Genomic DNA, 27,283 nt, shown 5'->3' with positions numbered 1-27,283 from the left:
TTGTTGTAAATGGCGGGGCTTCCTTTCTTTTTCACAGCTGAATAATATTCCATTGTATGTGTATACCACATTTTCTTTAACCATTCACCCATCGATGGACATTTAAGTTGCTGCCGTGTCTTGGCCATTGTGAACGAGGCTGCAGTGAACGAGGGAATGCAGATATCTCTTCAAGATCCTGACTTCAATTCCTGTGGCTATATACCCAGAAGTGGGATTGCTGAATCATAGAGTAGTTCTATTTTCAATTTTTGGAGGAAGCTCCATACTGTTTGTCTCAGGATCAGCAGTGGCCATTGCCACCAATCCCTGGGTCTTCATCTCAGTTTTGCTGCCACCCAGGGGCCATATCATGCCATGCCAGGGTTACTCTCAAAGCCTTCCTTTTAGGACAGTGATTCTCAAAAAGAAGGTGAGCAATGGAGGAAAGACGAAAGCACATCGGACTCTGGGGAGAAGGGGAGGACTGTGAGGGTTGAAAGGGTCTCACAGGCACTTCTGACACGTACCTCTACTCTACTCCACTTGAGACCCACTGATTTAGGTGGAGCTCAAGGAAAGAGAAATGAGGGGAAAGGAAAACCAGGACGACGCTGTCTGTTTTTGCCAGCACCAGGAAAGTATGTTGCTTCCAAGAAGTGTCAGCTCTGCCTCCAGAATGAGGCAATGTTTTGTTTCTAACGCAGTTCTCCAGCCAGTAAACACTCGATCGCGGAAGTTACGAAATGGCCTTTCCTAAAGAGTCTTAAAACTCAACCAGGATAAGGGACTTGTATAAAGAACTCTTACAACTCAATAAAAAAAGACAAGTCGGAAAAGGGTCTGAATAGACATTTCTCCAAAGAAAATATACAAAAGACCAATACGCAAATGAAAAGGCGATCAACGTCGTTAGCCATCACGGAAATGCAAAGCAAAACCGCAAAGATACACCACTTCACACCCATGAGGATGGCTAGAATCAGATGTTGGGCTTCCCTGGTGGCGCAGTGGTTAAGAATCCTCCTGCCAATGCAGGGGACACAGGTTCGATCCCTGGTCCGGGAAGATCCCACATGCCGCAGAGCAACTAAGCCCGTGCGCCACAACTGCTGAGCCCGCGAGCCACAACTACTGAGCCCAAGTGCTGCAGCTACTGAAGCCTGCGTGCCTAGAGCCCGTGCTCCGCAACAAGAGAAGCCACCGCAGTGAGAAGCCCGCGCACCGCAACGAAGACCCAACACAGCCATAAATAAATAAATAAAAATTAAAAAAAAAAAAAAAGACAGATGTTGGTGAGATGTTGGTGGAGAAATCAGACCCTTCCTATACTGCTGGTCGAGTGTAAAATGGTGCGACTGCTTGGAAAACAGTCTGGCAGTTTCCCAAAAGGTTAACCCTAGAGTTACCGCAGAGTCAGCCACTCCACTCTTTGGTATGTACCCAACAGAAATGAAAACATATGTCCACACAGAAACATGTACACAAATGTTTACAAAATCATTATTCAGAACAACAATTAAAAAGGGAAAACAAGCCTATCAAATAAAATGGAGTATAGCCATACGAGGAATATTATTTGGCAATAAGAAGGAAAGGTACCGGGCTTCCCTGGTGGCGCAGTGGTTGGGAGTCCGCCTGCCGATGCAGGGGACACAGGTTCGTGCCCCGGTCCGGGAAGATCCCACATGCCGTGGAGCGTCTGGGCCCGTGAGCCATGGCCGCTGAGCCTGCGCATCCAGAGCCTGTGCTCCGCAACGGGAGAGGCCATAGCAGTGAGAGGTCCACGTACCGAAAAAAAAAACAAAAACAAACAAAAGGAAAGGTACCTGCTACAACACGGACGAACCTTGAAAACATGCGAAGGAAAAGAAGCCAGACACAGAAGACCACGTGTCTTATGATTCCGTTTATATGCAATGTCTAGAATAGGAACATCTATAGAGGCAGAAAGTAGATTAGTGGTCGCCTAGCGCTGAGGGCCAGGGGAGGGTAGAAGGTTATGGCTAAGGGGTGCAATGTGTCTTTACGGGGTGACAAAAATGTTCTAAAATTGCTTAACGGTTGCACAACTCTGTGAATCTCATAAATGCCACTGAATGGTACACTTTAAATAGGTGATTTGTATGATACTTGAATTATATCTCAATTAAGTTGTTAAAAATATATATAAATCAGACTCTTGAGGTAAGGGCAGTTCCCAAGCACCTGCATTCAGTCTAGATCACAGGAAAAACAGAAAAAAACGGGGCCTTCTGGGAGGCAGGGCAGTGGTACTGCAGTGCAACCTTCTGCACCCTTCAGTGAACCCTTCAGTGGTTGCAGCCCGGCATGGCCAGGCTCACTGGGGGTGGAGGGGGCACTGCAGTGGGCTGCCACCATGCCTCAGGAGAGCAACCCAGTTCTACCAGCCTTGGACGCAGCCGTGAGCCTGGGCGGGGCATGAAGCTCTGCAAGGTCACGCATGGGCTCCAGACCTACAGGCACTTGCTCTGAAGACAAACAGACAGAGTGAAAGGAGCATGCGCTTTGGCTGCAGCCAGACCCGACCTGGCACCACGTCTCTTCCACCTATTAGCTCCATGACCTCAGGCCTTTTCTTCACCTGAAAAAATTCAATAATAATGCCTATCACATCAGCTCCCCTCCCCCCATCCCATTTTGTTTTGTTTCGTGTGTCTAACACTTATGGAAAGCTTTACTATGTACCAAGCAAAAACTATCCATGCACTATTATTTCTTTCAGTCTTCACTGCAGCCCTGGACAAAGCAAGGACTATTTATTATTATGCCCTTTGTACAAAATTGGGGGCTGCAGCTCAGAGAGGTCAACTTCTCCATTGTCACACAGCTAGTAAGTAGCAGAGCAACTGTGCCAAATCTGTCACTTTAAGTGCCACGCTCTACTCCATCCCCACAGCCAGGGTGACATTTCATAATGTAGGTAAAAAGCTTGACCCAGAGCTGCACCCTCAGAAAAGGGTTCCAAGAGCCAGGGTGCCTAAGTCCTGCTCCCCGAGCACTGTCTCCATCCAGAAGCCACAGAGAGGACCCCTGGCCGTAGAAGAGGAATGATGATGCTTTGAATACACACATCTCTCGAGCACTATGGGCCTGGGACTTGTCATGTGATTTCCTTGCAGCGGCCAGAGATTGTCTATAGCCCCAAATATTCCATGCACTCCCCTCTCTGGGAGAGTCTGATAGGAAGGCAAAGTTGTGTGGGAGGAATCACACCCTCACCAGGAGAAGCCTTCGGCTTCTGGGGTCGGGGAGGCAGAGAATTCATTGACATCTGGCCTAAGACCAAGAAGAGCAGGTCTGAAGAATGGACCAGACGATGAGGCCAAGGCAGGGCTGTGAAGCAACTGGTAGGCTCAGGAAAGCAGATTTTCTTGCCATTTCCCACCCAACGAGAAAGCTAAACTCAGCCTTCCTGAATCTACTTCTCACCGTGTGTTCCAGTTATTATTGGGGTAATAAATTACCGAAACTTGGCTGCTTTTAAAACAGCCAATTTATCATGTGCCTGTATTCCGTGGGTCAGGGATTTGGTAAATGGGTCCATCAAGCAGGGGAAGCTAAGGCAGGGAATGATTGACACCTGGGGGCTGGAACCCTCTGGGGTCCATTCACTCACACGCCGGGTGCCTGGGCTGGGTAGACTCAGAGATAGACAGAGCACCTGCCACGGCCTCCCCATGGGGCTAGGCTTCCTCACAACATGGCGGCCTTAGGTAGTGAGACTTCTTACGTGGCTACCCAGCACTCCAACCACCAGCGTTCCAGCAAATAAGGCAGAAGCTGCACCACCTATTATGCCTCGGCCTAGGAATTGCAGCATCATTCTTCACACTCTGCTGGTCAAAGCAGTCACAACCCCACCCAGATTCAAAGGCAGCGACATCTTGCCACGAGAAATGTCAAGGAATTTGGGGGCCAAGCTCAGGGGCGTATGTGGAAGAGACTATCTGAGGAGGGTCTGCCCTGTTTCCTGCAGAACTCAGAGGGAGAATATCTCAGGTATAATAACGAGTGTCGAAAGAAGCCAGACGCGAAAGAGTGCAGCCTGTGTGATTCCATTTATGTGACGTTCAAGGACAAAACTAATCTATGGTCAGAATAGTGGTTCCTGGGGGGTGGGGTGCAAGAGATACAAAGGAGGGAGTTTTCTGGGCTCTGTACGTTCTATATCTTGATCTGAGTGGTGGTGACACACACGTATTCATATGTAAAAACCCATCAAAGCTCTATGCTTAAAATTCATGAACTGGACACACCAGGTCAGTAAATTGTTTTTTGTTTTTTTTTAATTATCCAGCAGAAGTACCCCATCCTCCATCCCTGCCCCTGCCTCCTCATCCTGGTTGGTGGATGGAGCAGAAAGGCTCTCCCCAGAGGTAGGGGTCTGTTCCATGCCCTCAGCTGGCCCTTCTGCCCCCATTTCCTTCTCAGTTTCAGGATCCTAAAGTCAGTGGCAGAAGGGCCAGGCCCTCTTTTTAACGGAAGAGGAAGCAGGAAGCAGCGAGACGGAGGGATTTGAATGTGACAGCACGGGACCTCAAACCTCCTCCGTCGACCACGCCCCCCGGATGGTGAAAGCCCTAAAGGCTTTGAGAGCATGACCTGAACTCTGGTTGCCCATCAGACTCTGCCTAGTGAGGTCTTTGTACAACCATGCCCATTCAGACGGGATTTTCTGGAAAGCGGCAAGGTTTCCTCCTTGACAAGTTTCTGCGACCCACCCAGCTGGGCGGGGCTGCCACAGAGCCCGGACAGACGGACAATGCTGGCCCCTCCTTGGGGCGTGGCCCCCATGACCAGCCCTGAGGGCTGTAGGCCTGAGAGCTCTCACCCCTCCCAGAATCTCCAGAGCGTTGGGAACAAGATGAGATGCTTTCACTTTCCAGCTACAGAACAGGCGCCAGCACCTTTAAGTCCTATAACATGAAGCTTAACTCTGACAGTCAAGGCCTCTCCTGACCCCGCTCTGTCCACCCTCACCCCCATCAGCCTCATTTCTCCTGTGTTCCGTGGGCAACTCCTGTTCCTACAACCTGAATTGTGCCCCCTCCAGCCCCCAAAGTCACATGTTGAAGACCTTCCACACCTCAGACTGTGACTGCATTTGGAGATAGGGTCTTTAAAGAGGTCATTGAGTGAAAATGAGGTCATGTGGATGGGCCCTAATCCAATATGATTGGTGTCTTTATAAAGAAGAGGAGATTACAACACAGACACACACAGAGGGAAGCCCATGTGAAGACACAGGGAGGTGGCTGCTGCCTTCAACCCAAGGAGAGAGACCTCCGAGGACACCAGCCCTGCCAGCACCTTGGACTTCCAGCTTCCAGAACAGTGAAAAAATAAGTTCCTGTTGTTTAAGCTGCCCAGCCTGTGGTATTTTGTTACAGCAGCCAGAGCAGACTAAGACAGCTCCTATCCAAATTGCTCTGCACTGTCTCACACTGTACATGTCACCATTATTATCTCTATGACACCATATTTTGGTTTGTCTCCTGTAGTTGTCTTCCTTGCCAGACTTTTTGACCCTGAGATGATGGCTGTACCTGACTCATCTCCACTTCCCCAGCATGAGTAACAGATGGTTCGATAAAATGTCTGTTGGATTGCATTGCATGGAGGAGTTTGCTGAGTGTCTCAGCATAGCCCCGGCAGGGTCCCGGGCCCTCAGACGCCACGGCTTCCCCTTCCGTGCCTGTGCCCTGCTACCTGCACAAACACTAACAAAGGCTTTAAGGTCAGAAGAATTAGCATTGCCTTAGAGATTGTATTCTAATCCAAAGCCCCAGGGAGGGCAATGCTTAACCCAAAGATATGGGCTGCTAGTGATGAAAATGCTGGCTTCCAGGGGCTGAAAACTAGCAGACTTGGGGGCAGGGAGGGCCTTTCCCATCTTCCCAGCACCCCAAAGCTTCAGTCAATGGCTCCTTCTCATGCTGGGTGAAACCAACCCCATCTGTCTGTGGATCTGAGAAAGTGTATGTGTGTGTGTGTGTGTGTGTGTGTGTGTGTGTGTGTGTGGTGGGAAGGGGGGTGGGGGGTGGTTATGTGTGGATCTTGGGGTGGAAAAGACCCCGAACTCACCTGTGTGGTGAAGAAAGGATAGAAGCTTCTGGAGCCCCGGAGAGAGCACAGCGTTTGAAGTTCAGACAGACCTGGGGTTTGAAGTCTAGCTCCTGTGCTGCCAGCAGATTCAATGAGCCAAGCACTTAGATAAGAGGGCCCAGCATAGCTCCTGGCCTTTGGTGGGCGCCCTTCATCCCGGACGTTAACCTTCTCCTGATGTCTGTCTTGCCCCGGGGCTGAGCCCGGAGCACAGAAAGCATCCTGATTGGGGCCAGGCCGGCAGGGGTTAACAAGAGAAAGGCAGGTTGCTTCTCGAAAACAAAGGGCTCCGGTCAATAGATGTGCGGCAGCAGCCATTCATCAGTGAGGGCAAAGTCTCCACGGGGAGCTGCCAGCCCGTTTCTCTGAAACATCTAGAACAGAGCAATCCGGGAAAGCCAGGCTGAGGCTTGAAAGGCCCCAAGGTATGTCTGTCCTGTGGTCAGTATCCTGGGAACGCAGGGCTCCTCTCTCTCCACCCCCCGGAAACCCTCGGGATCAGACTCGAATCACACGTTGTAAGAGCTGGAAGGGACCCCGGGCATCCACCAGCTCCCTTCTTAACCTGGGGTCCATGTTAAGAATTCAGCCATCTGTGAACCTGGAGTGAGGGGATAAATGTTCGCTAAGCGTTCAGCAATGCTAACGGAAATTGAGTGTTTCTTTCTATTATGAACACAGGCACCAAGCCCCAGCAGAATTAGGAGGACCTAAGACTTTGTCACTATGAATAATGACAAGTATCTTCATAGCTCATTACAGTCATGGCAGAATTCTCAAAACATTATTCATATGACTACCTCAAAATTGTAGTAGGGACCAGACCTACCACTAGATCGTTTAATGCATTAATAAATAAATGTATGTATTACTACGGCACAAATTCATTTTTCAATATTTTGATAACTGTTTGTTGATATAATTAGCTTCCTTTGTCATCCTATGTCTTTAACTTTACCAGACCACCTAAAGTGTCCAGTGGCACAAAAAAGGTTCAAAACACCCACTCTTGTTTAATGCCCACTGTAGATGGGGAAACCAAGGCCCAGAGCAAGCAATGCTTTTCATGGATGGATGGATGAAGGAAGGATGGTTAGTTGGATGGATGGATGTGAAAATGAGAAAACAGCATAGTAATAACAATAATAACCCTTGTTGATTTCCTACCCTGAGCCAAGCACTGTTTAAGTAATTTAATCCTCTGAGGAAGATAATGTTACTCTCCCAATGAACAGTTAAGAAAACTGAGGCTTAGAGACGTGAAGTGACTTACCCAAGGCCACACAGCTAGTAAATGGAAGAACTATGATCCAAACCCCTGAGCCTGTACTCTGACCGCCCTTCCCTACGACTGCTCTTCACCAGTCCAGTTAAGCATGGTTTAGGACTGAGCTCTGGCGTCACAGACCAAGGTTTGAATTCCAACTCTGTCACTTGCCCGCTGTGTGACTCTGGGCGACTTAATTCACTCCCACGAATCGCAGTTTTCTCACCCACAACATGAAGAGAACAAAAGTATCTCTACCACCAGGTGGTACGCGGACTAACAAGGCATGAAAGACACAGCACAGCGCCTGGCACGTCGTAAATGCTCGAAAACTACGTTTTAATCGATGAAACCAAAGCACAGACTCAGTTAAATTGGTCATATGTGCTTACATGCTAAGATCTCCAGAAAATAAAAACTGTCTAGGCTAGAACCCAGACCCCAGCTCCTGGTTAAGACCAACAGGTCAGGAATTAACAAGCGCCCACTGGAATTTTGCTTTCATTTTAGGAAGTGAGGGGGAAACGTTTGAGATTGGAAACAAATATATCAAAACACCAGAGTTAGTACTTCCTTCCAAAGAGTGCAGTATGGAAAGTGGGGAAGGAGTAACTTCACAGTGGAGAAATCTGACAAACACTGCCTTGGCCAGATGATCAAGGTTAAAATTAAGAGTAATAAGTCGTTTGGATATCAGCTACCTTTGATATGGTCTCATGAGAATGCTTTACTTCCACCTCCCAAAAACCTATAATCACTGTCTAATCAGGAGAAAAACATCAGAGAAACTCAAATTAAAGGACATTCTACAAGTACTCCTGAAAACTGTCAGGGTCATCAGAAATAAGGCAAGTCGGGCTTCCCTGGTGGCGCAGTGGTTGAGAGTCCGCCTGCCGATGCAGGGGACACGGGTTCGTGCCCCGGTCTGGGAAGATCCCTCATGCCGCGGAGTGGCTGGGCCCGTGAGCCATGGCCGCTGAGCCTGCGCGTCCGGAGCCTGTACTCCGCAACGGGAGAGACCACAACGGTGAGGGACCCGCAAAAAAAAAAAAAAATAAGGCAAGTCTCAGAAACTGTCACAGCCTAACGGAGCCTAAAGAAACATGACAACTACATGTAATGTGGGATCCTGGAACAGAAAAGAGCTATTAGGTAAAAACTAAGGAATGTGAATAAAGTCTGGACTTTAACAAAAATGTATCAATACCATTTCGTTTGTTGTAACCGAAGTACCATACCAATGTAAGATATTAACATTAAGGAAAACTGGGTGTGGGTTGAGGGGAACTCTCTGTACTATTTTTGCAATTTTTCTGTTAACCTAAGTCTATTCTAAAATAGAAAGTAAACTTTTTAAAAAATGGTATATCTGGGTGGTGAAGTTACAGGCAATTTCTTTTCTTAATTGTACTTCTCTGTATTTTCTAAGTGGTCTACAATGAATATGCTTTGCTTTTGTCATCAGAAAAAAAATTCAACAAGCTTTGTCTTTAAAAAAATGAATGAATGGGTGTTCGGCCCTTTGGAGACAGAGTGCTATATAAATGAAAGTATAATTAGAGTTGCTCCTTGGGCAGCAATTAAAACCTACTTGATCATTCTGCACCCAGGAGGCTCCAGCCACGAGGGCCTGGCACTCTCCCCAGGGTAGAGCCGTGTGCCTCTGGAACCTGCCAGCATGTGTCTGTGACGGGCTGTCTCTGGCAGGGGAGGGGCGGGGAGTCAGGGCAGTGGCTCAGTGGCCAAAGGCTTATCCCAGGTGAACCTACACTTCAGGCTCAGAGAGACCCCAGAGGCAAAGCATCCCCGAGAAAATCCCGTCCACCAGCTTCCAGGCTAAGTGTCAGCCTCCTCTGAGTCTAGGAGTCAAGAGATCCAAAAAAGGTCCTCTGTTCCCACCATATAAACAAACAAAGGAAAGAACTAGCCAGGACCACTTGCTCTGTCCCAGGTATGTTCATTTGCCACCATTTAGACCTCAAAACAGTTCTGTAGAGGAGATCCTCTATTTTATACTTCTTTTAAAGCTGAGGGTCAGAAGCCACAGATAAACTCTGACCTGCTCACCCCTCCACCAGAACCACCTGTCTCTAGCCCTCTCGGGGATGGGCTGTGCCCATCCATGGCGGATGGCTGGACCACATTTGGGGTACAGGATGCTGGAGGAAGGACAATGGGCAGGAACAGTGGGTAGAAGACTTCCCACAACACCCACCACTACCACCCAAATAGCAAAAGGCTTCCGTGGGCAATGGCCAGCTCGTTCACAGGCTCAACCCCAACCCAAACACCAATTCCAGCCTTGGATTGCAGGGAATGTGGGACTGCCCCGTGGACTCCACTCCTGTTCAGTTCCCAAAAGCTTCCTCTGTTATCTGGCATCAAATTCCCACGTGGACAGGCTCTGGGTGAGGGCCTCGGAAGCAAGGAATCAGGGAGAGACCCGTGCTGAGACGTTTCTAATCATGACAGGATTGGGACCAGAGCCTCTGAGAGTTATCACAAAAATCCCGGGAAGGGACAGTTCAGCTTTCTGACGTGTAGGAAAGGGGTTGATTCGTTTATAAACACATGGACTTGGTGTCTTTAAAGTGGTACCCTCGAGGGCTGTACACTTATTCTAGAGCTCATTCAACTCTTCAGAAATCACCTTCAGAGCCACCTTGGACCAAAAGTGATCAGCCCGCTTGACTGCCCAAAGAATTCCCCAATACAGACATCCAAGTGACTTTCAGCCATTTCCAAAATCCAAAGCCATGTTCCAAAGACCAAGACCTGCCCCTCTGAGGCCACTCCGAAGAACCCCAGGCACAGTCTGAGAAATGACTACATGCTAAGAAGATCACCCTTTCCCAGTTGTTGTCAAACACTTTACAGGCGGTTCAAAGCTCATGTATGTTGCCCTCTTCTCTCCCTGACTCCCAGCAAGGCCCCCGAACCGGTCCTCAGTCAGAGGGAGAGTGTGCTGTCCCCACCCACCAGACCTGGCTCTGGCCTTCTCTGCAAGCAGGGCCCCATCTCTTCCCCCTCCCAGCAGAGCCCGGGCACTGGGACCAGCCCAGGCTCCATTTTCCCCACTAATGAGTCTTAAGTGTTTGGCTTGGCCTGCTGCCTGTCCTACCCCTATGGGTAGGAGGGCGGTGCAGTGGGAAAGGAACCGGATGAAGCTTATGCCAGCTCGGCTCCGCTGGCTCCCAGGAGGGCCGGCGCAGGGGCTGTGTGGCACAGACCCACCCAGGGGCACAGCCAGGCACCCACTTGAGGGCCTCTGTCTTTCCCCTCCACTTCAGGGGGCCTCCCAAAATGCAGGTTCCTAGGCACACCATCTAGATTGGAATCCGGGGGTGGGCCTAGGGATGTGCATTTCTAGTAAGCACCCCCAGGAGATCGTGATGCTGGGTGAAGGCTAACCGCTGCTCTAGTTAATGATGGGAATTCCAGCCTCATCTGAACATTTTTCTAAAGAGTCCACAGCTTTGGTCAAATTTTCAAATTAGGTCAATAGCCCCCATACTCCCTAAAAAAAAACACAAAAACCCAAAAAGCTAAGAAGCTCTGGTGAACGGGATGATTGCTAAATTCAGCTACAGCTACAATTTAAGTGACTCTGTTTGGCCCCCATTAAGGTGAGTCCACAGGAGGTTCTCCTTTCCCCAAACCTCAGGGAAAGATGATGCCAGCCCTGAAAGAGGCTGGCCAGTCTGGGGAACCCAGGATGACAGAGGACTAGGCTGAGGGCCGGGAGGATGCCAGTGGTCAGGGGTTTAGGTGAGAAAGGCCAGAGCTCGTGGGACATTCTAGACTGCATGGGTTCAAAGGACCCTTGGGGATCACAGAAACCAACACAACGCCCCCCCGCCCCCTCTGTAAGAAGGGTGAATTTTACCAATATCTGGTCCTCTCTCTCTCTCTCTCTCTCTCTCTCTCTCCGGCCACACATCTAAACTACATTTCTCAGTTTCCCTTGCAGTTAGCAGGGGGCATGAGTTGAATTTCGGACAGTGGACTATGGGTCTCCCATAGGATTCTGCCCTCTCTCCACTGGATGCTGCAGAGACTCCAGGGCCCCTGCAGATGGCTGAGCCACAACAGGGAAGGAGCCTGGGTTCTGAATGACTGTGAGGTGCAGAGTGTCCCTACCACTAATCCACCCCAGAAGGGGCCATGAATGGAAAATAAACCTTTGTGTGTTAAGCTACGGAGATTTGGGGGTTGTGTGAATCGGCAATCAGCCTACCGTAACCAATACACCCTCCTCAGTGGGTGCCCAGCGAGTGCCAGGGAAGTGACGGGTTCAAGGTCAGAGCAAGCTCCTGGTCGGCCAGGGCTAGAACCAGCATCTCCCCAGGTACAGCCTCGGACAGGGGATGAGATGCCACGACCACACACCACAAGCTGGGCAGCACCAATTCCCAAAAAACTTTATTGTTTCAAGTGGCAAAATGGTATCAGTTTCTGTGGGGCACCTGGCATGGCGGAGGGAGACCGGGGTTGGGGCTGGGATCCGCCTGTTACAAAAATCAAAGGCTTTTATAAAAAATGCTATAAACCGGTATCAAAAGAAAACCCACGGGAGGCTGGAGGAGGAAGCAGAGAGGGAGGCGGGAAGACAGCGAAGGAGGGAGGGACCTAAACCTTCGACCGCTAACAACTGGTTGGGAGGGAGGTGTGAGGGGAGTTGGGATGGTGATACAAAGTGCATAACTGTGCCTCCCCAGACGGCCCCCGGAGGTGGAGGGGGCAGAGGCTGCAGCCTGGGGCGTGGGGGGTCAGCAGTCTCCTTGCCGGGGACCCCACAGGGACAGGCACTGCCTGAGACTGCCAGATGGGAAGGACCTGCAACAGGAGGAAAGAGAAGAGGTCAGGCAGAGACGTGGGAGTAGAGGAGGCGCTTCGGCGTCTCTCCCTCCACTTTCCCCCACCCCGTCCACTGCGCACCCGCCTCCCCACACCGCAGCCTGGCTCCCCCAGCGGAGCCCGGCGCGATGGAGACCCTGCTGGGCACCTGGAGCCTAGGGAAGGCACCCCAGGGTCCCAGATTGGAAGGGCGGGCGGACCACGCTCAGGCCACCTACAGGGCACGGGGGACCCTCCTTGAGCCCAAGAAGGAAGGTGGGGATGGACGTCCCCAAGCCAAGGGACCCGCCAGGTCTCTGGAACTTGGCCTCAGCTGCCTGCTTCCAGCCTCGCAGAGAAAGAGGGATGGAGAGCTCAGGGCTAGAAGAGGGTCTGAGGCCTCCTGAGTCCTCCAGGGCAGGCCCTCCTCAGCCCTGAACTCACTCCCAACCCCAGACAGGCCCAAGCCCAGCTCCTGCCCTCACCTCAGTGACTTCTCAGACCTTCTTCTTCTTCAACTTCAGGGCTTGCAGCCAGTTGGGCGATGACCCTTCTGACCTTGAAGGCAGAGGGCGAAGGTCAGAAGGGAGTGGTAGGGACAGAAACGCCGCTCCCACCGGGAGAGGTGACCTCGGGCCTGGTTAGAGACCAGCACTCGGGCACCGACTCAACAGAGCAGACTGGGCTCACGCCAACCGTCTCAAGGCCTCAGTTCTCCTCTCTTGTAAAGCAGGGTCTTCCTGGGAAGGCCAACGCAGTGAGGCCAGTGAACGCCCGGCGCTTAGGTCACCTACCCTGAGGATTTCTCTGGCTTGGGAGGTAACGCGAGGGGCTTCCCCAGCCCCGGGACCTTGCAGGACTTGGAGCGATGGATCACGGGGTCCTTCTGACTCGACTTGCCCTCTGTCGGTTCCCCCTCATCAGCCGAGCGGTTCCGGGAGCGCAGCTTGGCCTGAGAGACAAGCCAGGTGCAGACGGGTGTCAGAGGCGCAGGAAGAAGCCGCCACAGGAGGCTAGGCCTTCTCCCCAGAGGATGCCGTCCCCAGAGTCAGGCTCAGACCCCCTTTACCTTTCACCCCAGTGGATGTGAAGTCGCTTAGAGATGAGCTTCCCCCGAGAGCTGAGCCATGCCTGGTACACAGCAGGCCCTCAGACAGACACTGCTGAAATGAATCCAGACTAACTGGGCTGGACGAAGCCAGCCGTGACTTCCCGTCCCTGTGCCTCGGCTCCTCCCATTCCCTCTGTCTCCAACGTCTCCCCGCCTCACACCCTGCACGGCCACCTCCTCTGCATACCTCGAAGCTACAGTCATCACATGAGGCCTTCCCCAATCTACCCTCCCACCCTGCACCCGCTGTGTCTCCCTCTCTCTGAGCAGACCCACCTCTTACCTCTATCCCCCCAGTGACCCCTAAACTTCCCCCTTCACCAGGGCTAATGACGGCATGGCTCATGTCCCCCACTACCCTGGGAAGTTGTGGGACACAAACACGCCTTGTTCTTCCTTCCATCCCACTTAGCACCCAGCACAGGGAGAGCAGAGTGAGAGGAGGAACACGAGGAAGGGTATAGGGAATGAGTAGATGGATGGAGGGAAGGCAGGCTGGATGCAAGGTGGTCAGATGGCCCCGTTATCAGATGGTACCTTCAGGGCTGATGGGCTCAGGCCGGGAAAGAGGTTGACTTTCAGCCCCTTGGTCACCCGTGTCCGGCGGTTCTGAGGCTCCTCCGCCACCTCCTCGTCTGAAGACGGTACCCGCGAAGCCCGCGGCTCTACAAGGGCCCAGAGAAGGGCTCAGCACAGGTGGCAACCCCAGACCTCCCCGCCCCTGCACCACCCTCAGACATGGACACGGCTGTCATCACTCGACACCCCGGCCCCACCTGTAGAGTCCTGGAACAGCCTTGCGTCCGACTCTGCCACCTTCGACAGGCCCAGCGTCCCCCCAGGCCGGATGGCCGGGGCCCGGTGCCCACGCTTGCGCCCCAGGTTGGCACGGCTCCGATACATGGCACTGTCAAGGATCTCGGTGTCCTGCTTGGGACAAGGGCAACACCACTGCCATCCTCTTCGTGGTCCTGCCCCAGCCCAGGGGAGCCCCTAACAGCCTCGGGCTGGAGCTTCTCGCTTTCTGCCTCCCGGACTGAGACTGCTCGGGGCCCACACAGATGAGGGAGGCCCAAGGGACCAGCACCCCCCCTACCCCCAACAACATCCCACCCACTGCCCTGGGCTCCCCTCCACTGACCTCGATGAAGGAGAAATCCTGACTGGTGGAGCTGGCGGGAGGGCCCTGGGGGGGCCACTGGGGGGTCGGCATCCGGTCCTGCTTGCTCTGCCCGGTCCCTGCAGGGCCCCAGGTGCCGTCCACCTCTTCTGTCTGTCTGGCTGCACCATCAGGCTGGGGCCTCCAGGAGGGCAGACGGTCCCAGCCAGGCTCCAGGGGCTCCCCTTGGTCAGCGCCTGCTGTGGCCCCTTCCTCCTCTGACAGCTCCCTGAGGCCCGAGGCTGCCGACTCCCTCCGGGCCGCTGCCCTGGAGCAGCTGGCAGCCGGCGTCTCCTCCAGCGGGCCCTGGGAGCCGGAGGGCAGGGAGCGCGCCAGGCATCCGCCAGGGCTGCAGAGGACCAGAGGCCAAGGTCACGTGGGACCGCATCTCCCTCCCCGAAGGGCGCTTTCCCCAACCTCTCGCTCTCCCTCTTGTCCACGCTTCTCCCGACAGGGGCCTCATACAACACAGCACAGAGGGCAGGACCCGGGCCAGCCGGGCGGGTTCAAATCCCAGGTCCACCACTTTCTGAGACTTTGGATGAGTGCCTTCACCTATAACGCCTCGGGGTCTCCTAACTACAGAATCACTGGCGGACCGCAGTGAGACTCTCAAGCCCCCAGCACGGTGCAGGGCACGCGGTGTGTGCCCTATAAGTAAGTTACTATTACCACGACCGTCGCTGTTGTTGATGCTGTCAGTTGTGTCCCGCCCAAGGGCACCAGCTTAGGTGGTCACTCTCCTCGGGATAAGCCAGGCAGCGGTCCATCTGCCCATCCTGCCTCTTCAGCCCCCACCCTCCAGGTCGTCCGTCCCCGCGCCCCAGTCTCACTGAGCGCCCGGCCCTCACAGATGGCTATGTATCCAACTGTGTATCTGGACAAGATGTTCCCGCCTGGAAGGCTCTCCCACTGCCTCTCTGCTCACTCCCCGTGCAGTTCAATTCCTCTTCTGAAGCCGGCTGGCTCCCCTCCCCCAGCCAGCGGCTCCCCTCCCCCAGCCAGCGGCTCCCCTCCCCCAGCCAGCGCTCTCCCCTCCCCCTGCCAGCGCTCTCCCCAGCCCTGCAAGCCCTGGGTTCTACCTGGCCCAGCCCCTGCCTCAGCGTCCGTGGTTCTTTGTCCGCACTGCCCAACTGTGAGCAACTCAAGGGCAAAGACGGGCCCCCTGCCACCTTTGTGCTCCCAGCCCTTGGCCCAGGGCCTGGCCAGGAGCGGGACTGAGCAAACATTTGCTGAGGGAACGAGAGGCTGGGTCACCTTGCACCTCGACACGGCATCTGCGTCTTCTGCCCGCCGCCCCCTCAAAGCATGACAAGAACACACCAGGCACAGCACACCACACTCTCACTAGCTCACGTTCCTCACACGAGGAGCCTGTGTTGCCCAGCTGCCCCCCGAAACACACAGATACACCTGCACACTCTCATGGTCCATCTCCTGCAGGGAAGCGTGCACTATTCATCAGTCACTCCTTCCACACACACCTCGTACCCACCACACCACAAGCACAGCAGAGCCACACCCGACACACACACACCGTGCACACAGCCATGGGAAAGGCGGGCAGAACAGTACCCCAAAGCCAGGCCACAAGTCCCAGACTGGAGGGGAAGAGTGTTAGGCAGGTGAGTCAGTACCAGGCCAGAAGGGATAGGGCGGGAGAGAGCGTGTGTCAGTCTGTCCTTCCACAAGCTGCTGACAGATGGAAATTAAAGCAGTCTCGGGAGGGAGGGAGGCGGAGGTAGCAGCAGAAGTGCAGCAAGGCAGCGGAGTCAGGAGCAGCCCTGGAGGGGGGCCAAAGCCAGCTTACCCCCCTGCTTGAGATCAGGGAGGCCAGGGAGGGAGGGGGCAGTGGCAGCACCCCACCCACCCTGAGGAGGCCCTGCCCAAAGCCTCTCCCGGGGTGAGGCAGGGAGGAGGCTGAGGGCAGGCCCCGAGAGCTAAGGGGCCGAGGATGGGTGGATGGGAAGATCCAGAGCGAGCCCTGGCCCAGAGCCACGTGGGCAGAGGGCAGCGGAGGAGCTCGGTGGGCTCTGGGGGTGACCATGGGGTGGGGGAGGGAAGCATTCATCCCTGCTGACTTGTCTAAACCCCACTCGAAGCTTTCCTTCTCCTTGTTGTGGGAACACCCAGAACACCTATAACCTGAGCCGCTCCCCGGCAGGAACCTGTCCTGAGCACTGCCCACTCCAGCACACATATGGGCTGCACCCCTTGCCTGTGGCCTTGGCCTCAGTTTCTTCATCTGTAAAATGGGGATAACATAAGTACCTATACTTTGCCGGGTCTGTTGGCAGAAATACACACCAAGCACACAGTTAGCCCTTGAGGAATTTTTAGGATGGTCATCCTCGTGCTCAACACAGCTTCCCGGCCTGAGGACGTGTCTCATACCACCTCTACCCCTCGCCCACCTGGCCTTAGAGGCTCCTGAGGCCCGGGACTCTATCCAAGCCCAGCCCACAGCCACTCCAGGTGTAAACACGGGCATCGGCATGTAGTAGATGCAGAAAAAATCAGTTTCCTCGTGTTCAAGGCTTCAAGACCGAAAAGGAGAGAGGTGAGGACTGAAGCTGGAATGATGTGTCTAAAGGGGCAGCAGCTGACCCTGACCCCAGGGAGACAGGAAGAGCACCCAGAGAGATGGTTACAGGGCTGGGGCCCAAGGGAACGTGAAGGAGCCCACATTCACAAGCTGTGGGGCCTTGAGAAAGTCACACTGCCTCTCTGGGCCTGCTTCACCACCCACGGAATGAAGGAGCTGGCCTCAGTATCTCTGAGGGTCCTCTCACATTCTGTGAAGACCCCCCACCCCCGCCAATGGCTGGAAGGCTTCTGCCTCGCTGCGGCCTGGGGGCAGGGGCAGGAGATGACCAGGAGGCCAGAGAGAGGAGAGGGCAGTGCAACAGCTCTCAGGAGACCCAGGAGCGCCACTCCCACCAGGACAAGGTGACCTAGACACAGAGGGGAGGGGCCTGAGCTCTCCCCAACGCCGCTCTTGTCCCAGTTATATGGACAGTGGTACAGCCAATGACCACCAGCAGGGGAACCTTTGTCCCACACAGGATGATGACCAAAATGTCTTCCAAGGCCTCACTTTTGGGACAGTTCCTCACGTCCATCCACACTTGCAAAACAGATATAAATACTGGTGGTGAGCATTCGGTCAGTGACGACCACGTGCCAGGCAGGTTTCTATCACTTCCTGTGTATGAACTCCTAGCCCAACTCCAGAAAGAGACATTGCTGACTCAGTGACCTTAGGTGGGTCACACCACTCCCCGACCTGCTAACCGGAGATGATAAAATCCCTTTCCCGCTTCACAGGGTAAGTGTGAAGATCAATGCTGTGGGTGTCCGGGGTCGATTACTCCCAATTACAGACAAGACACAGGAGGCCTGAGCAGAGACGGGACTTGCCCAAGGTCACAGGGGTGATGGCAGAATCAGGACCCAAACCTGGCACACAGGCCCAAAGCCAGCCGGCTCTGAACTGTCCTCGAGGACTTCTCGTTACCAGGAGAACCTCCAAAATTTCCTCTAAAGAGCAACTTTCCAGAGGGTAGAATTTCCCTAAGTCAGATGCTCAGAACACCAGCCCCTTGGATATTAGTCAAATAAGCTTGAGAAACATCACATTAGAGAAAGATATACAGGTTTCCTTACTCCTGTGCTTTCAGGGCTAATATCCATACTCCCTAAGTCTCCTGTACGCCCACTGAGTACACAGTGGCGTTTTCCAAACACGCAACATGGTCGGAAAAACCCAAGCGTTTTCTAGGTGTGATGGAGACCGGAGCTCAGAGAGCTGAACACTGAGGACTCCCAGCTTCTCTGCCGATCCCCTTCCCCTTCCCCAACCCAGTCCCCCAGCCAGCCTCTCCCTCCATCCTAAACAAGGGGAGATATTCTGGCTTTCCCCCCTCCCAAGGCCCACCCCAGTCTTCGGGGAAAGGTGGAGGGCTGTGGGTCCCACTGCGTGGTAGTCTAAGAGCCTTGAACGCAGTAAAGACGCAGAAGTCAGAGAGAGACATTGCTGACTCGGTGACCTAAAGCGGGTCACACCGCTCTGCGACCCGCTAACCGGAGATGATAAAATCCCTTTCCCGCTTCGGGAAGAGGAATCCGGGGCAACCGCAGGGAGCCTACACTCTCCTCCCCCCAGAAATGTTAGAGCTCAGAGAGGTCCAGCAACTTGTGCAGGGTCCCAGGAGCCTGTGGACTCCTAGTCCGGGACACTCAAGCCCTTCCTGCAGGCCTCACCTCTGCCCACATTCCGTCTCCCCCTCAGCAGCCTGAGCCCCCAGAATACGCCCCGGGGGCACAGTCCTGGCCCCAGGCTCTGTCCACCTCCCCCTCTCCCTTCTCCTCAACCCCAAACGCCTCTCCTGACCCCTCCAACACCCCACCGATTCCCTCTAGACACTTGCTGGTCCCGCCTGCCCCCCTCCCACTACCATCAGCCCCTTCCACTTCTAACACAGATCCCATCCAACACCCCCTCCCTTCTTCCCTTCACGCCAGGCGAGAAGCTCCAGGGTTGGAAAAGGTCGAACCTGCTACTCAGTTAAGAGAATAAAACCCAACCTCAGTGGATGGAAACGTTAGGGAAATGGAAACAATGCCTTTTTAGCACCCTCACCAGGTGCAACATCACCTCAGTTGGTTTTAGAACAGAAAAATCTCAGGGACAGACTGTGGTTGGCTCGGAAAACTATCGGTTTGGTTTTTTTTTGGAAAGTTCTTTATCAGAAACTCTGTGCATGGAGGCCAAGGTCATGGGGCCAGGAGCCAGGTCCCAATGCCCTTCAGGTTTTTGTTGTTTTCTTTTTAAACCAGGGTTTATTCTCTGTTGTTGTTTTTATTTTATTTACTTATTTATTCATTGGCCGTGCCACGAGGCTTGTAGGATCTTAGTTCCCTGACCAGGGATTGAACCCGGGCCTGCAGCAGTGAAAGTGCAGAGTCCTAACCACTGGACCGCCAGGGATTCTTGCCTTTTAGGTTCTTAAACTGATGCTCTTCTGGGCCTTAAGACAAGGCAGGCAAGAAACACAGGGATCCTACCCATTGCAAGAAGCAAGGAGTGCCACTGCCCGCTCCACCCTGACCTGGAGTGCTCAGGCCAAGACAACACGGAGTCCTCCTCCCCCAAGCCTATGAAAGCATCCGTGTTCCCTGGTCCTGGAGAACCTGCGGCTTCAGGACCGAGAGGCCTGGGGAACAGCCACCAGAAACTAACCAAAGACAGGACGTATCTTCCAGCATACTCACAATCACCAAGGAAGCCTAACACGAGTTGCAAAAGTCACACCTCAACCATCACATTCATCGTTCAAAAAAGGAACTCACCTGTGTGTGTGTCAGAGTTCAGTTTAAAAAATAAAGTAAAAATTCACAGTCCAAACCATCTCAATTTTCCAAACACTAGAAGTTCTTGGGGGAAAGCGGTTTCTATCCCCCTTAGAAAGGGTGCACTTTTCAGACAGCCATCACACCTTCCCTCCCCACCCTGGGATGGCGCTCCCTTACCTGGCTCCAAAGCCGGGGGATTCCCCTGCCTCTGATCCAGGTTCCTTGGGGCAGATGGCCACGGAAGGCAGGGGATCGTCTCCGCCCTGGGTCTCTGGCCCACTTGTCTTGCCAACTCCCAGCTCCCTGGCCTCCGAGGGGTCTCTGGCCTCCAGGCCAGGGGACAAGACGCCATCGTTCCTCAGGCCTGGTTCAGGAGACTGGCTGACCTCCCCTACCCCATGCTCCCTGGCTTCACTCAGGGCCCCCAAGAGCTCCACATTCCGGAGCCCCGAGTCCTGGGTCCAGTCCGTCTGCCCCACTCCACATCCCCGCGGCCCCCGGGAACTCTCAGACTCCAGGTCGCAGGGCATCTCCAAATTCCTCAGGCCCAGATTGTCGCCCCAGTCCACTTGGCCCGCCCCGAGCTCCCTGTTTCTCAGCCCTGGGTCAGGTGTCCAGTCTGCCTGACCCACTCCACGCTCCCTTGATTTCAGGAACTCCCCTGCCTCCACACCTGACCAGTCGGTCTGCCCCACGCCACTCTCTCTGGCCTGGCTGTGGTCTCCTACCTCCCCCACTGCCGCCAAATCTCTGCCCCTCAACCCGACCTCAGCAGTCCAGTCCTTCTCCCCGACTCCGATCCCCCTGGGCTCCACAGACCCTCCAGTCTCCAGACGGCCGGCCAGCTCCACGTCTCTCAAGCCCAGGTTGTCTGCCCAGCCCACCTGCCCCACAGCACCCTCCCTGGCTTCACTCAAGCCCCCAGAACGCACACAGCTGGACACTTCCAAGTTCCTAAGGCCCAGCTGGTCTCTCCAGTCCATGGTCCCAGCCAAGGTCTCCCCGGGAGCCACAAAGTGGCCGCCTCCTATCTTGCCAGAAGGGCTCAGGCCAGTGCCGCTCGCTCTGTCGTTGCCAATGATGCCAAACTGACGGCTCCTCTCGGCCGCCTCCACGCAGAAGTCGCCGCTCCAGTCCCGCTGCCCTGGGCTGAAGGCCGCCTCTGGCTGGGGGACCACGCTGAGGCTGAAGTCACCGGCCCAGCCTCGCTGCCCCACCTCCCTGTCTTCCCGGTCGGCATCACTGGGGCTCTGGCCCCCTGCCTGCTGTCTGCCCTGCAGCCCTCCGACCTCCTGGCTGGCACTACCGCCTTGCCAGCTGCTCTGGTCTCTCTGTCCCAGTGCCCCATCCTGTGATTGGGGGCTGCTGGGGCTGAACAAGCCCCCAGACTCAGCCTCTTCAGGCCAGCTTCCATCCCTGCTGGCCTCGCCCAGGCTCTCTCTGCCACTCAGAATCTTCTTCTCAAACTCCTCGTCCTGTTGTTGGGCTTCCTCGGGGCTGAACCCGGCACTCAGGGCTCTCATTCCGAAGCCTCTGTCCTGGGAGCCGAGGGCCGTGGAGCTGCCACCGTGGCTGTAGTCTCTCATCCAGGCGCTCTTCCCGAAATCCTGGTCCGGCTGCTCTGCGTCCCGGCTGCTGTAGGTGCTCAGTGAAGAACTGCTCTTCCCAAACTCCTGGTCCGGCTCACCTGCGTCCTGGCTGCCGTACCTGCCAAGCTGGTCCTTCTTCCCCAGTTCCTGGCTCTGCTCATCTTCATGCCGGCTGGCAGAAGCACCCAGAGAATCCCTCTTCCCAAATTCCCAGTCCTGAAAGCTTGCATCCTGACTGCAGTAAGTACCCAGAGAATCTCTCTTCCCAAATTCCTGGCCCTGGATTTCGACACCCTGGCTGGAGTAAGAGCCCTGGGAATCCCTCTCTCTGAACTCCCAGTCGCGAACATCTACCTCTTGGCCCTGCGGAGTGCCAGGCTGGGCTGCCTTTCCAATCACCTGGTCCTGGGCCGTGAGCCCCCCCGGGGCCGACACTCCACTCCCATCTTGGCTGCCGACCTCCATCCCCTCCTGGCCGATGCCACACCTGCTGGCCCGCTCCCTGGAGCTCCCCTCCCCCACTCCGTGCCCGCACTTGTTGGTCCAGTCCCTCTCTCCAAGGCCTGGGCCCCCTCTAGGGCTCGCACTCCTAAGGCCATAGTCCTGAGAAGTGTCTTGGGACCAGCTGCAAGGACTAAAACTTCTGGGATGTGCGTCTGCTACAATCCCAAATTCACTCTGCAGATCTTTCTGGGCCCAGCCAAGGAGTCCCTGGGCATCAGGAAAAAGAGAGAAACAAAGAAACTGTGCTTAGAGTCAATCAGGGCGAGAATCAGTCCAGAATGAGAGAGTCAGCACCGCCCAAGAGCCCCACTTTGGCTACAGAAAGCCTGGGTTTGGATCCCAGCTGTGTGACCTTGGACAAACCACTTAACCACTCTGGGCCTCAGGGTCCTCATCCCTAAATGAGGTAATTCCTACTGTGGGGTGGTACAAGAGGATTAGACAAAATCATTTAAGCCAAGCACTCAGCACAGAGCCTGGCGCACCACGGACACTCAATCGATGATCCCATGGTCGTGTTTACAGCCCTTGGGCAACACTTGGCAAACCGCCAGGAGAGAGGCTGCCTGGCAGAATGGTCTTCACATGGGTATGGGGCTATACTTTCAGCAAGGAGAGATCAAGAACTCTTTAAGCCCCTCTATGATCTCCTTGCCAAGGCAAAATCCCAACACCCTTCTAGCCCTCGTGAGTTCCCAGCCACTTCCTCCCTAAGGAAAGCACCCTCCTGCCTAGGCCTCCCCGGGAAGACCTCTCAGTCCTCGCCCGCCTGGCCGCCTGCCCGCCTGCCCGCCTGGGAGGCAGAAGGGACAGCCTCCTCCTGCACCGGGGAAAAGACCCAGCCGGCTCCGGCACCTGACCCCACCCCACACTCCCTGACTCACTCTTGCGGGTGGGGGAGCCCTGGGCTCAGGGCTGCGAAGCCAGCCAGCCTCATCCCGCAGCGCTGCGTTGGCCAGCAGCCTCTCCAAGACAGACAGGCTGGGCTCCCTGTCCCCAGGTCGGGCCATGGCCCCTGCCTCCTGCCCCCTGCCCGTCCCGGGCTACTGGGCGCGGCGGGTGCCAGGACAGGGCTGGGCCGCTCCCCTCGCCCGGACCTGTCCGATGGCTCCGGCTCTGGCTCTCGCTGGCCCTGGCCCCGCTCCCTCCAGAGCAGCTGCAGCTCCGGCAGCCCCGCCCAGAAGCCAGTTGAGTCACCCACATCCTGGGACAGACACACCTACTTCAGGAGCCAGCCTGGTCTTAACTCCTTCCTGCTGGTCCTCCTCCCCCCACCTCTGCCCCCAGAGGCCCCCAGGCTCCTCCCTCCTTCCAGCCCCACCCCTACCAGCCCAGGCTGGGCTTGAAAAATACATTTCAAAAGCCACTTGGACCCCAGCCCTGAGATTCTGGGGCAGCCTGGTAGGAGAAAGGGCACTGGCCCTGGAACTGGCGCTCTGGCCCTGGCCCAGCCACCAACTTGCTGGGTAACCTTTGCACAAGGCTCTGCCTCCTCTGGGCCTCAGCTGCCTGTCTACAGAGGCAAGTCTGAGCTTAATAGTAATAACGTTCATAAAAGGCAACACTCACCAAGCACCCGTGATGAGCCAGGCACTGTTCTTAGTACTTTACAGATACTGTAACCGTCACACTACAAGGTAGAGCTCATCACTGTTCTCCCCATTTTACAGATGCAGAAACCAAGGCACAGGCAGAAAAGTCACTTGCTCAAGGTCACACGTGGGCAAAGAGCAGGGCCAGGACACGAACCCAGGCAGTCTGCGTCCAGAGCTCATAGCTCTAACTGGCTATGCTGGTGCCCTTCATAATGCCACCCGTAATAACGTACTGAACACTCAGTGTTTGCCAAGCATTGCACCCAGCGCTTTCCACGTCTATCTTACCCACAATACAAGCCTAAGAGGCAAACGTCATCACTGTGAAAGGACTCTGAAGCTTAGAGGTTGGGGTATATTCCCAAGACCCGTCAGCCGGTGGATGCTGGAGTCAGATAAGGACTCACACTAAAGCCTAAGCCTGGTCTTAACTCCTTCCTGCTGGTCCTCCTCCCCCCACCTCTGCCCACACCCTCTGCTCTGCCAGCTCTGCCTGGCGGTACAGCTCCGAGGGGCACGTCCTAGGTGCCCTTGATCATGGCTGGATCCCAAGCTCTGATCACATAAAATCCACGTTGAAAGAACAAAACCCTCCGAAGGCCTGGCTTCCATCCAAGCCCCGCCCTGTGCCCTGTCCTCACCTCAGAGCAAGCACTTGGGGTCTGTGTGTCCTTCAGCTCAGATCCAGCTCCCCGCCGTGCACCTCCAGCACTGGGTGATGGCGAAGCCAGGAGGTCATCCAGCCAGTGGGAGCTGCTCTCGGGACCTGCAGGCTCGGGGGACGCCCTTCGCGGGTCTTGAACCTCTGTCCTGGGTTTGGTGGTCTCGGCCTGGGCAAGGGTCATGGCCTCCTCCTTGGCAGGCAGTGCCTGCCCGGGGTCGGGGATGGCGGCAAAGAGGACACAGGGCTGGTCAGGGGGTGCTGGCTGCCGCTGCCCCAGGACCGGCTCCAGGATGGGCAGGGCGGCCTCCCTGGTGGGCAGAGGAAGCAGGGATCCCTGTCCAGGCAGGGGCTCCCGCTCCTCGTACCTCTCCTCTGCCTGCAGCAAGGCTGGTCCAGGCTGGTCCCCCGCTGTTGGCAGGGGCTCGAGGGGCAGAGCTGCGGGCTGAGGATGGTTCTCCCCATCGCCCTTTTGGGTTGGGGAGGTGCCCAGATCATCCGCCTGCATCCAGGAACCAGGCCTTCCTGGGCCCTCTGGAGCTGGCGGGGCCCCTCGCGCCTGCTGGGACACTCCTTCCTCCCTGCTGGATGCAGCCCAGTCTCCAGCCTCTGCAGCCTCCGCGGCCTCAGGGGCTTCAGTGATGGGGGAGGGGGGTGGGGAGTCCAGCCGCCACACCCCCAGACCCGAAGGCCGCGTGGGGAAGGTCCATTCAAAGGACTGTGACAAGCTCCAGCTGGACTGTGTCCCACTCCCAAAGGGATGATCCAGGGCCGACTGGCTGCCCTGGGTTTGGGGCAGGGCAGCCAGCGAGCCCCCCAGCTTCTCCTGGTCTTGGCCGGGCGGCTGGAGCACACCTTCAGAAAATCGGCGCTGAGCCAGGCTGGCGGGACGGAGGTCCTCACCCCCTGTGGCCGCCATGTCCCCAGATGGCAACGTCCAAGGGAGGTCTAGCAACTCACCCCCGTCCGTTAGGGGTTGGGGCAAGGCAGCTGGGGGCTGCTCCGGGCTGCGGCGCCCCGAGAGCTCCTGGAGGGGAGGGCTGCCAGGTCTGGAGGCCTCCAGGGCTCCCAGAGAGGGGAGCCCCGGACTAGGCGGGTGGCAGGAGTCCTCATCAGGAGGGGCCGCAGATGGGGATGCCAGGGTCTTGGGGAGGCAGGGAGAAGCTCCGGAAGCTGCAGGGCTCTGGGCTTCTGGAAGCTGTGAGTGGCGGGGAGAGCTCTCATCGGGTGAGGAAGGACGTGGAGACTCGGGGGCCGAGCCCGAGGCTTCAACGGGGAGGCCTGGGCTGGTGGAGCCTGGACTGGAGGGGACCCAGGCCTTGGAAACCTGCAAGAGAAAGGTCCAGAGCCATCACTCACCACTCCGCTGGGTGGGGGCCCCCTGCCAACCCCGCAGAGACCTCAGGTCAGCGGCTGCCTCACACGCTCACACTCCACAGAGGAAACCCGGGTGCGGAGGGGCAGCCACCCAAGATGGCCGCAAGAGGCTCCGAGGTGACTTCGAGTGTCTTAAACTTCTCAGGGTCCACAGACCCCTCCTTTTGGCCCTCTCCCCACAAAATGCACGTCGCCTTATTCACACGGTATCACTCACACCACTTCAGGTGGTTCAAACCCTCCCCCGCACACCCACCCACCCAGCCCAGAGCTCACCTAAGGATCTTCTAAAGGGTCCACGGTTCATGGGTCAAGAACACTGGCTTTACAAAGGGAAAAGGAGAACTGGGACTCCGGCTGTCTGGGGGTGGGGGAGGTCCGGCCTCAGAGCAGGACTCCAGGCCCCATGCAGCTCCAGACCAGCTCCCAGGAGCAGCTCCTACCTCCCAGGGGTGGCGTGGAGCTCTCCACCCGCCTCTGTGCATCACAGTACCGACTCAAGGAGGCAGGCAGGCCGGCCTCAGCGTTCAGGTGAAAGGCCCAGGGGACGGGAAAGCACCTGGCCCAGAGCTACCCCTGCCCCGGCCCTTGTAAGCTGTATGCCCTCCTGCACAGAAGTCACTCTGAGCCTCAGCTTCTCCATCTGTACCCTGGGGCTGGTGGCAACAATGTCTGTCTCACAGTTAGGTGAGGATTAAGTAAGATTCGTGCACATGGCCTTTCAGGATAGGACTTAGAGAAAGAATGGATACTGTGGGACACTGGGGCCACCAAACACCTGGCACTCCTTTACCCCTCCACTCAGCCTGTCCCCAGACGAGTCTTGTCCTACCTGAGCTCTGCCCACCCCCAGAGATCACGATTCCCCTGCCGCCCTCTCGCCAATGGGGCTGTTGCTGCCCCATCATCACCTACCGGGTCTGGGCAGGGGGAGGCATCCTGCTTCCTTCTCAAGGCCAACTTCCATTCCCTCCACCCTCTGTCCCCTCTACAGATCTCTGGTTAATTTAAAGCTCATGCCCTTAAACTACACCATCCGGAACCCCTCCTGTTAGAGGCCCCTACAGACCCCTTCTTCCCTCAGAAGCAGAGCTCCTGGACCACTGCCACCCTCCCCAGCGCTACCCCTGTTATAACGCATAGTGATTCCAATAGTCACACTGTCAACCCATCCAGCATCCTGGCTCCGGTCCTTGCCCGCCTCTCCCCTATTCCTTTGTGACCCACCTGTCCCCAGGATCCTACCCTAGACCTTGTCCTTACCTGTAACGAGTGCTCCTCCATAACCTCGTTTTCAGGTGTCCCGCTCACCCACTCCCACCCCCATCTGTCCACCTCCCTCTTTCCATCCCCCACCCGGCTTAATCCCTCAGCCCCTCTGAGAAGCACAGCCACTAACCCTCCTTGCTTCTGCCCGGCAGACTCCCTCCCTTCTCTCTTTATCGCCACTGATGTCATTTCTTTACACAGCTCCCTCCCTCACCCTACTGCTTAACCTGTTTAAATACACAGCTCTCCCCACCTCAAGGCTGCACCCAGACTGCCATTCTGCACGTGGCTGGAGAAAAGCACGCAACCAGGATGGCTGGGCCCCCTGCGGCTCACCCCCCTGCCCTCAGAGGGCCCCCCTGCGGCCCAGCAATCCCACTACACACACACCCCACCCCCCAGGCAACGCTTTCCCATCTGGTCTCCTCAAAAGTCCACAGCTCCTCCCGGGC

The 27,283-nt window shown here is 55.8% G+C and overlaps 1 protein-coding gene across 5 annotated transcripts in view; it reads right to left on the bottom strand.

Moving 5' to 3' along the window:
• Window positions 1-11,779: 11,779 nt before the first annotated feature.
• TNKS1BP1 (tankyrase 1 binding protein 1) overlaps window positions 11,780-27,283 on the bottom strand; it is a 25,416-nt gene continuing 9,912 nt past the window's right edge. For 3 of the 5 annotated variants that reach the window (XM_033412927.2, XM_004264117.4, XM_033412925.2), the window contains exons 5-12: window positions 24,166-25,512; window positions 20,014-22,136; window positions 14,464-14,830; window positions 14,099-14,249; window positions 13,860-13,987; window positions 13,006-13,163; window positions 12,697-12,769; window positions 11,780-12,211 (exon numbers count right to left, since the gene is read on the bottom strand). In XM_033412927.2, the coding sequence (XP_033268818.1) occupies window positions 12,709-12,769; window positions 13,006-13,163; window positions 13,860-13,987; window positions 14,099-14,249; window positions 14,464-14,830; window positions 20,014-22,136; window positions 24,166-25,512 (4,335 nt within the window). In that variant the 3' untranslated portion in view covers window positions 11,780-12,211; window positions 12,697-12,708. Of the gene's footprint in view, window positions 12,212-12,696; window positions 12,770-13,005; window positions 13,164-13,280; window positions 13,375-13,859; window positions 13,988-14,098; window positions 14,250-14,463; window positions 14,831-20,013; window positions 22,137-24,165; window positions 25,513-27,283 lie in introns of those variants that run through there. The other 2 variants (XR_004479088.2, XR_004479090.2) reach the window with 2 other exon arrangements.

This window comes from Orcinus orca, chromosome 8 (assembly GCF_937001465.1).
Source record: "Orcinus orca chromosome 8, mOrcOrc1.1, whole genome shotgun sequence".
Lineage (NCBI taxonomy): Eukaryota > Metazoa > Chordata > Mammalia > Artiodactyla > Delphinidae > Orcinus > Orcinus orca.
Note: the sequence above shows the minus strand (reverse complement) of the source record. Positions and strands in the feature narration are given on the sequence as shown.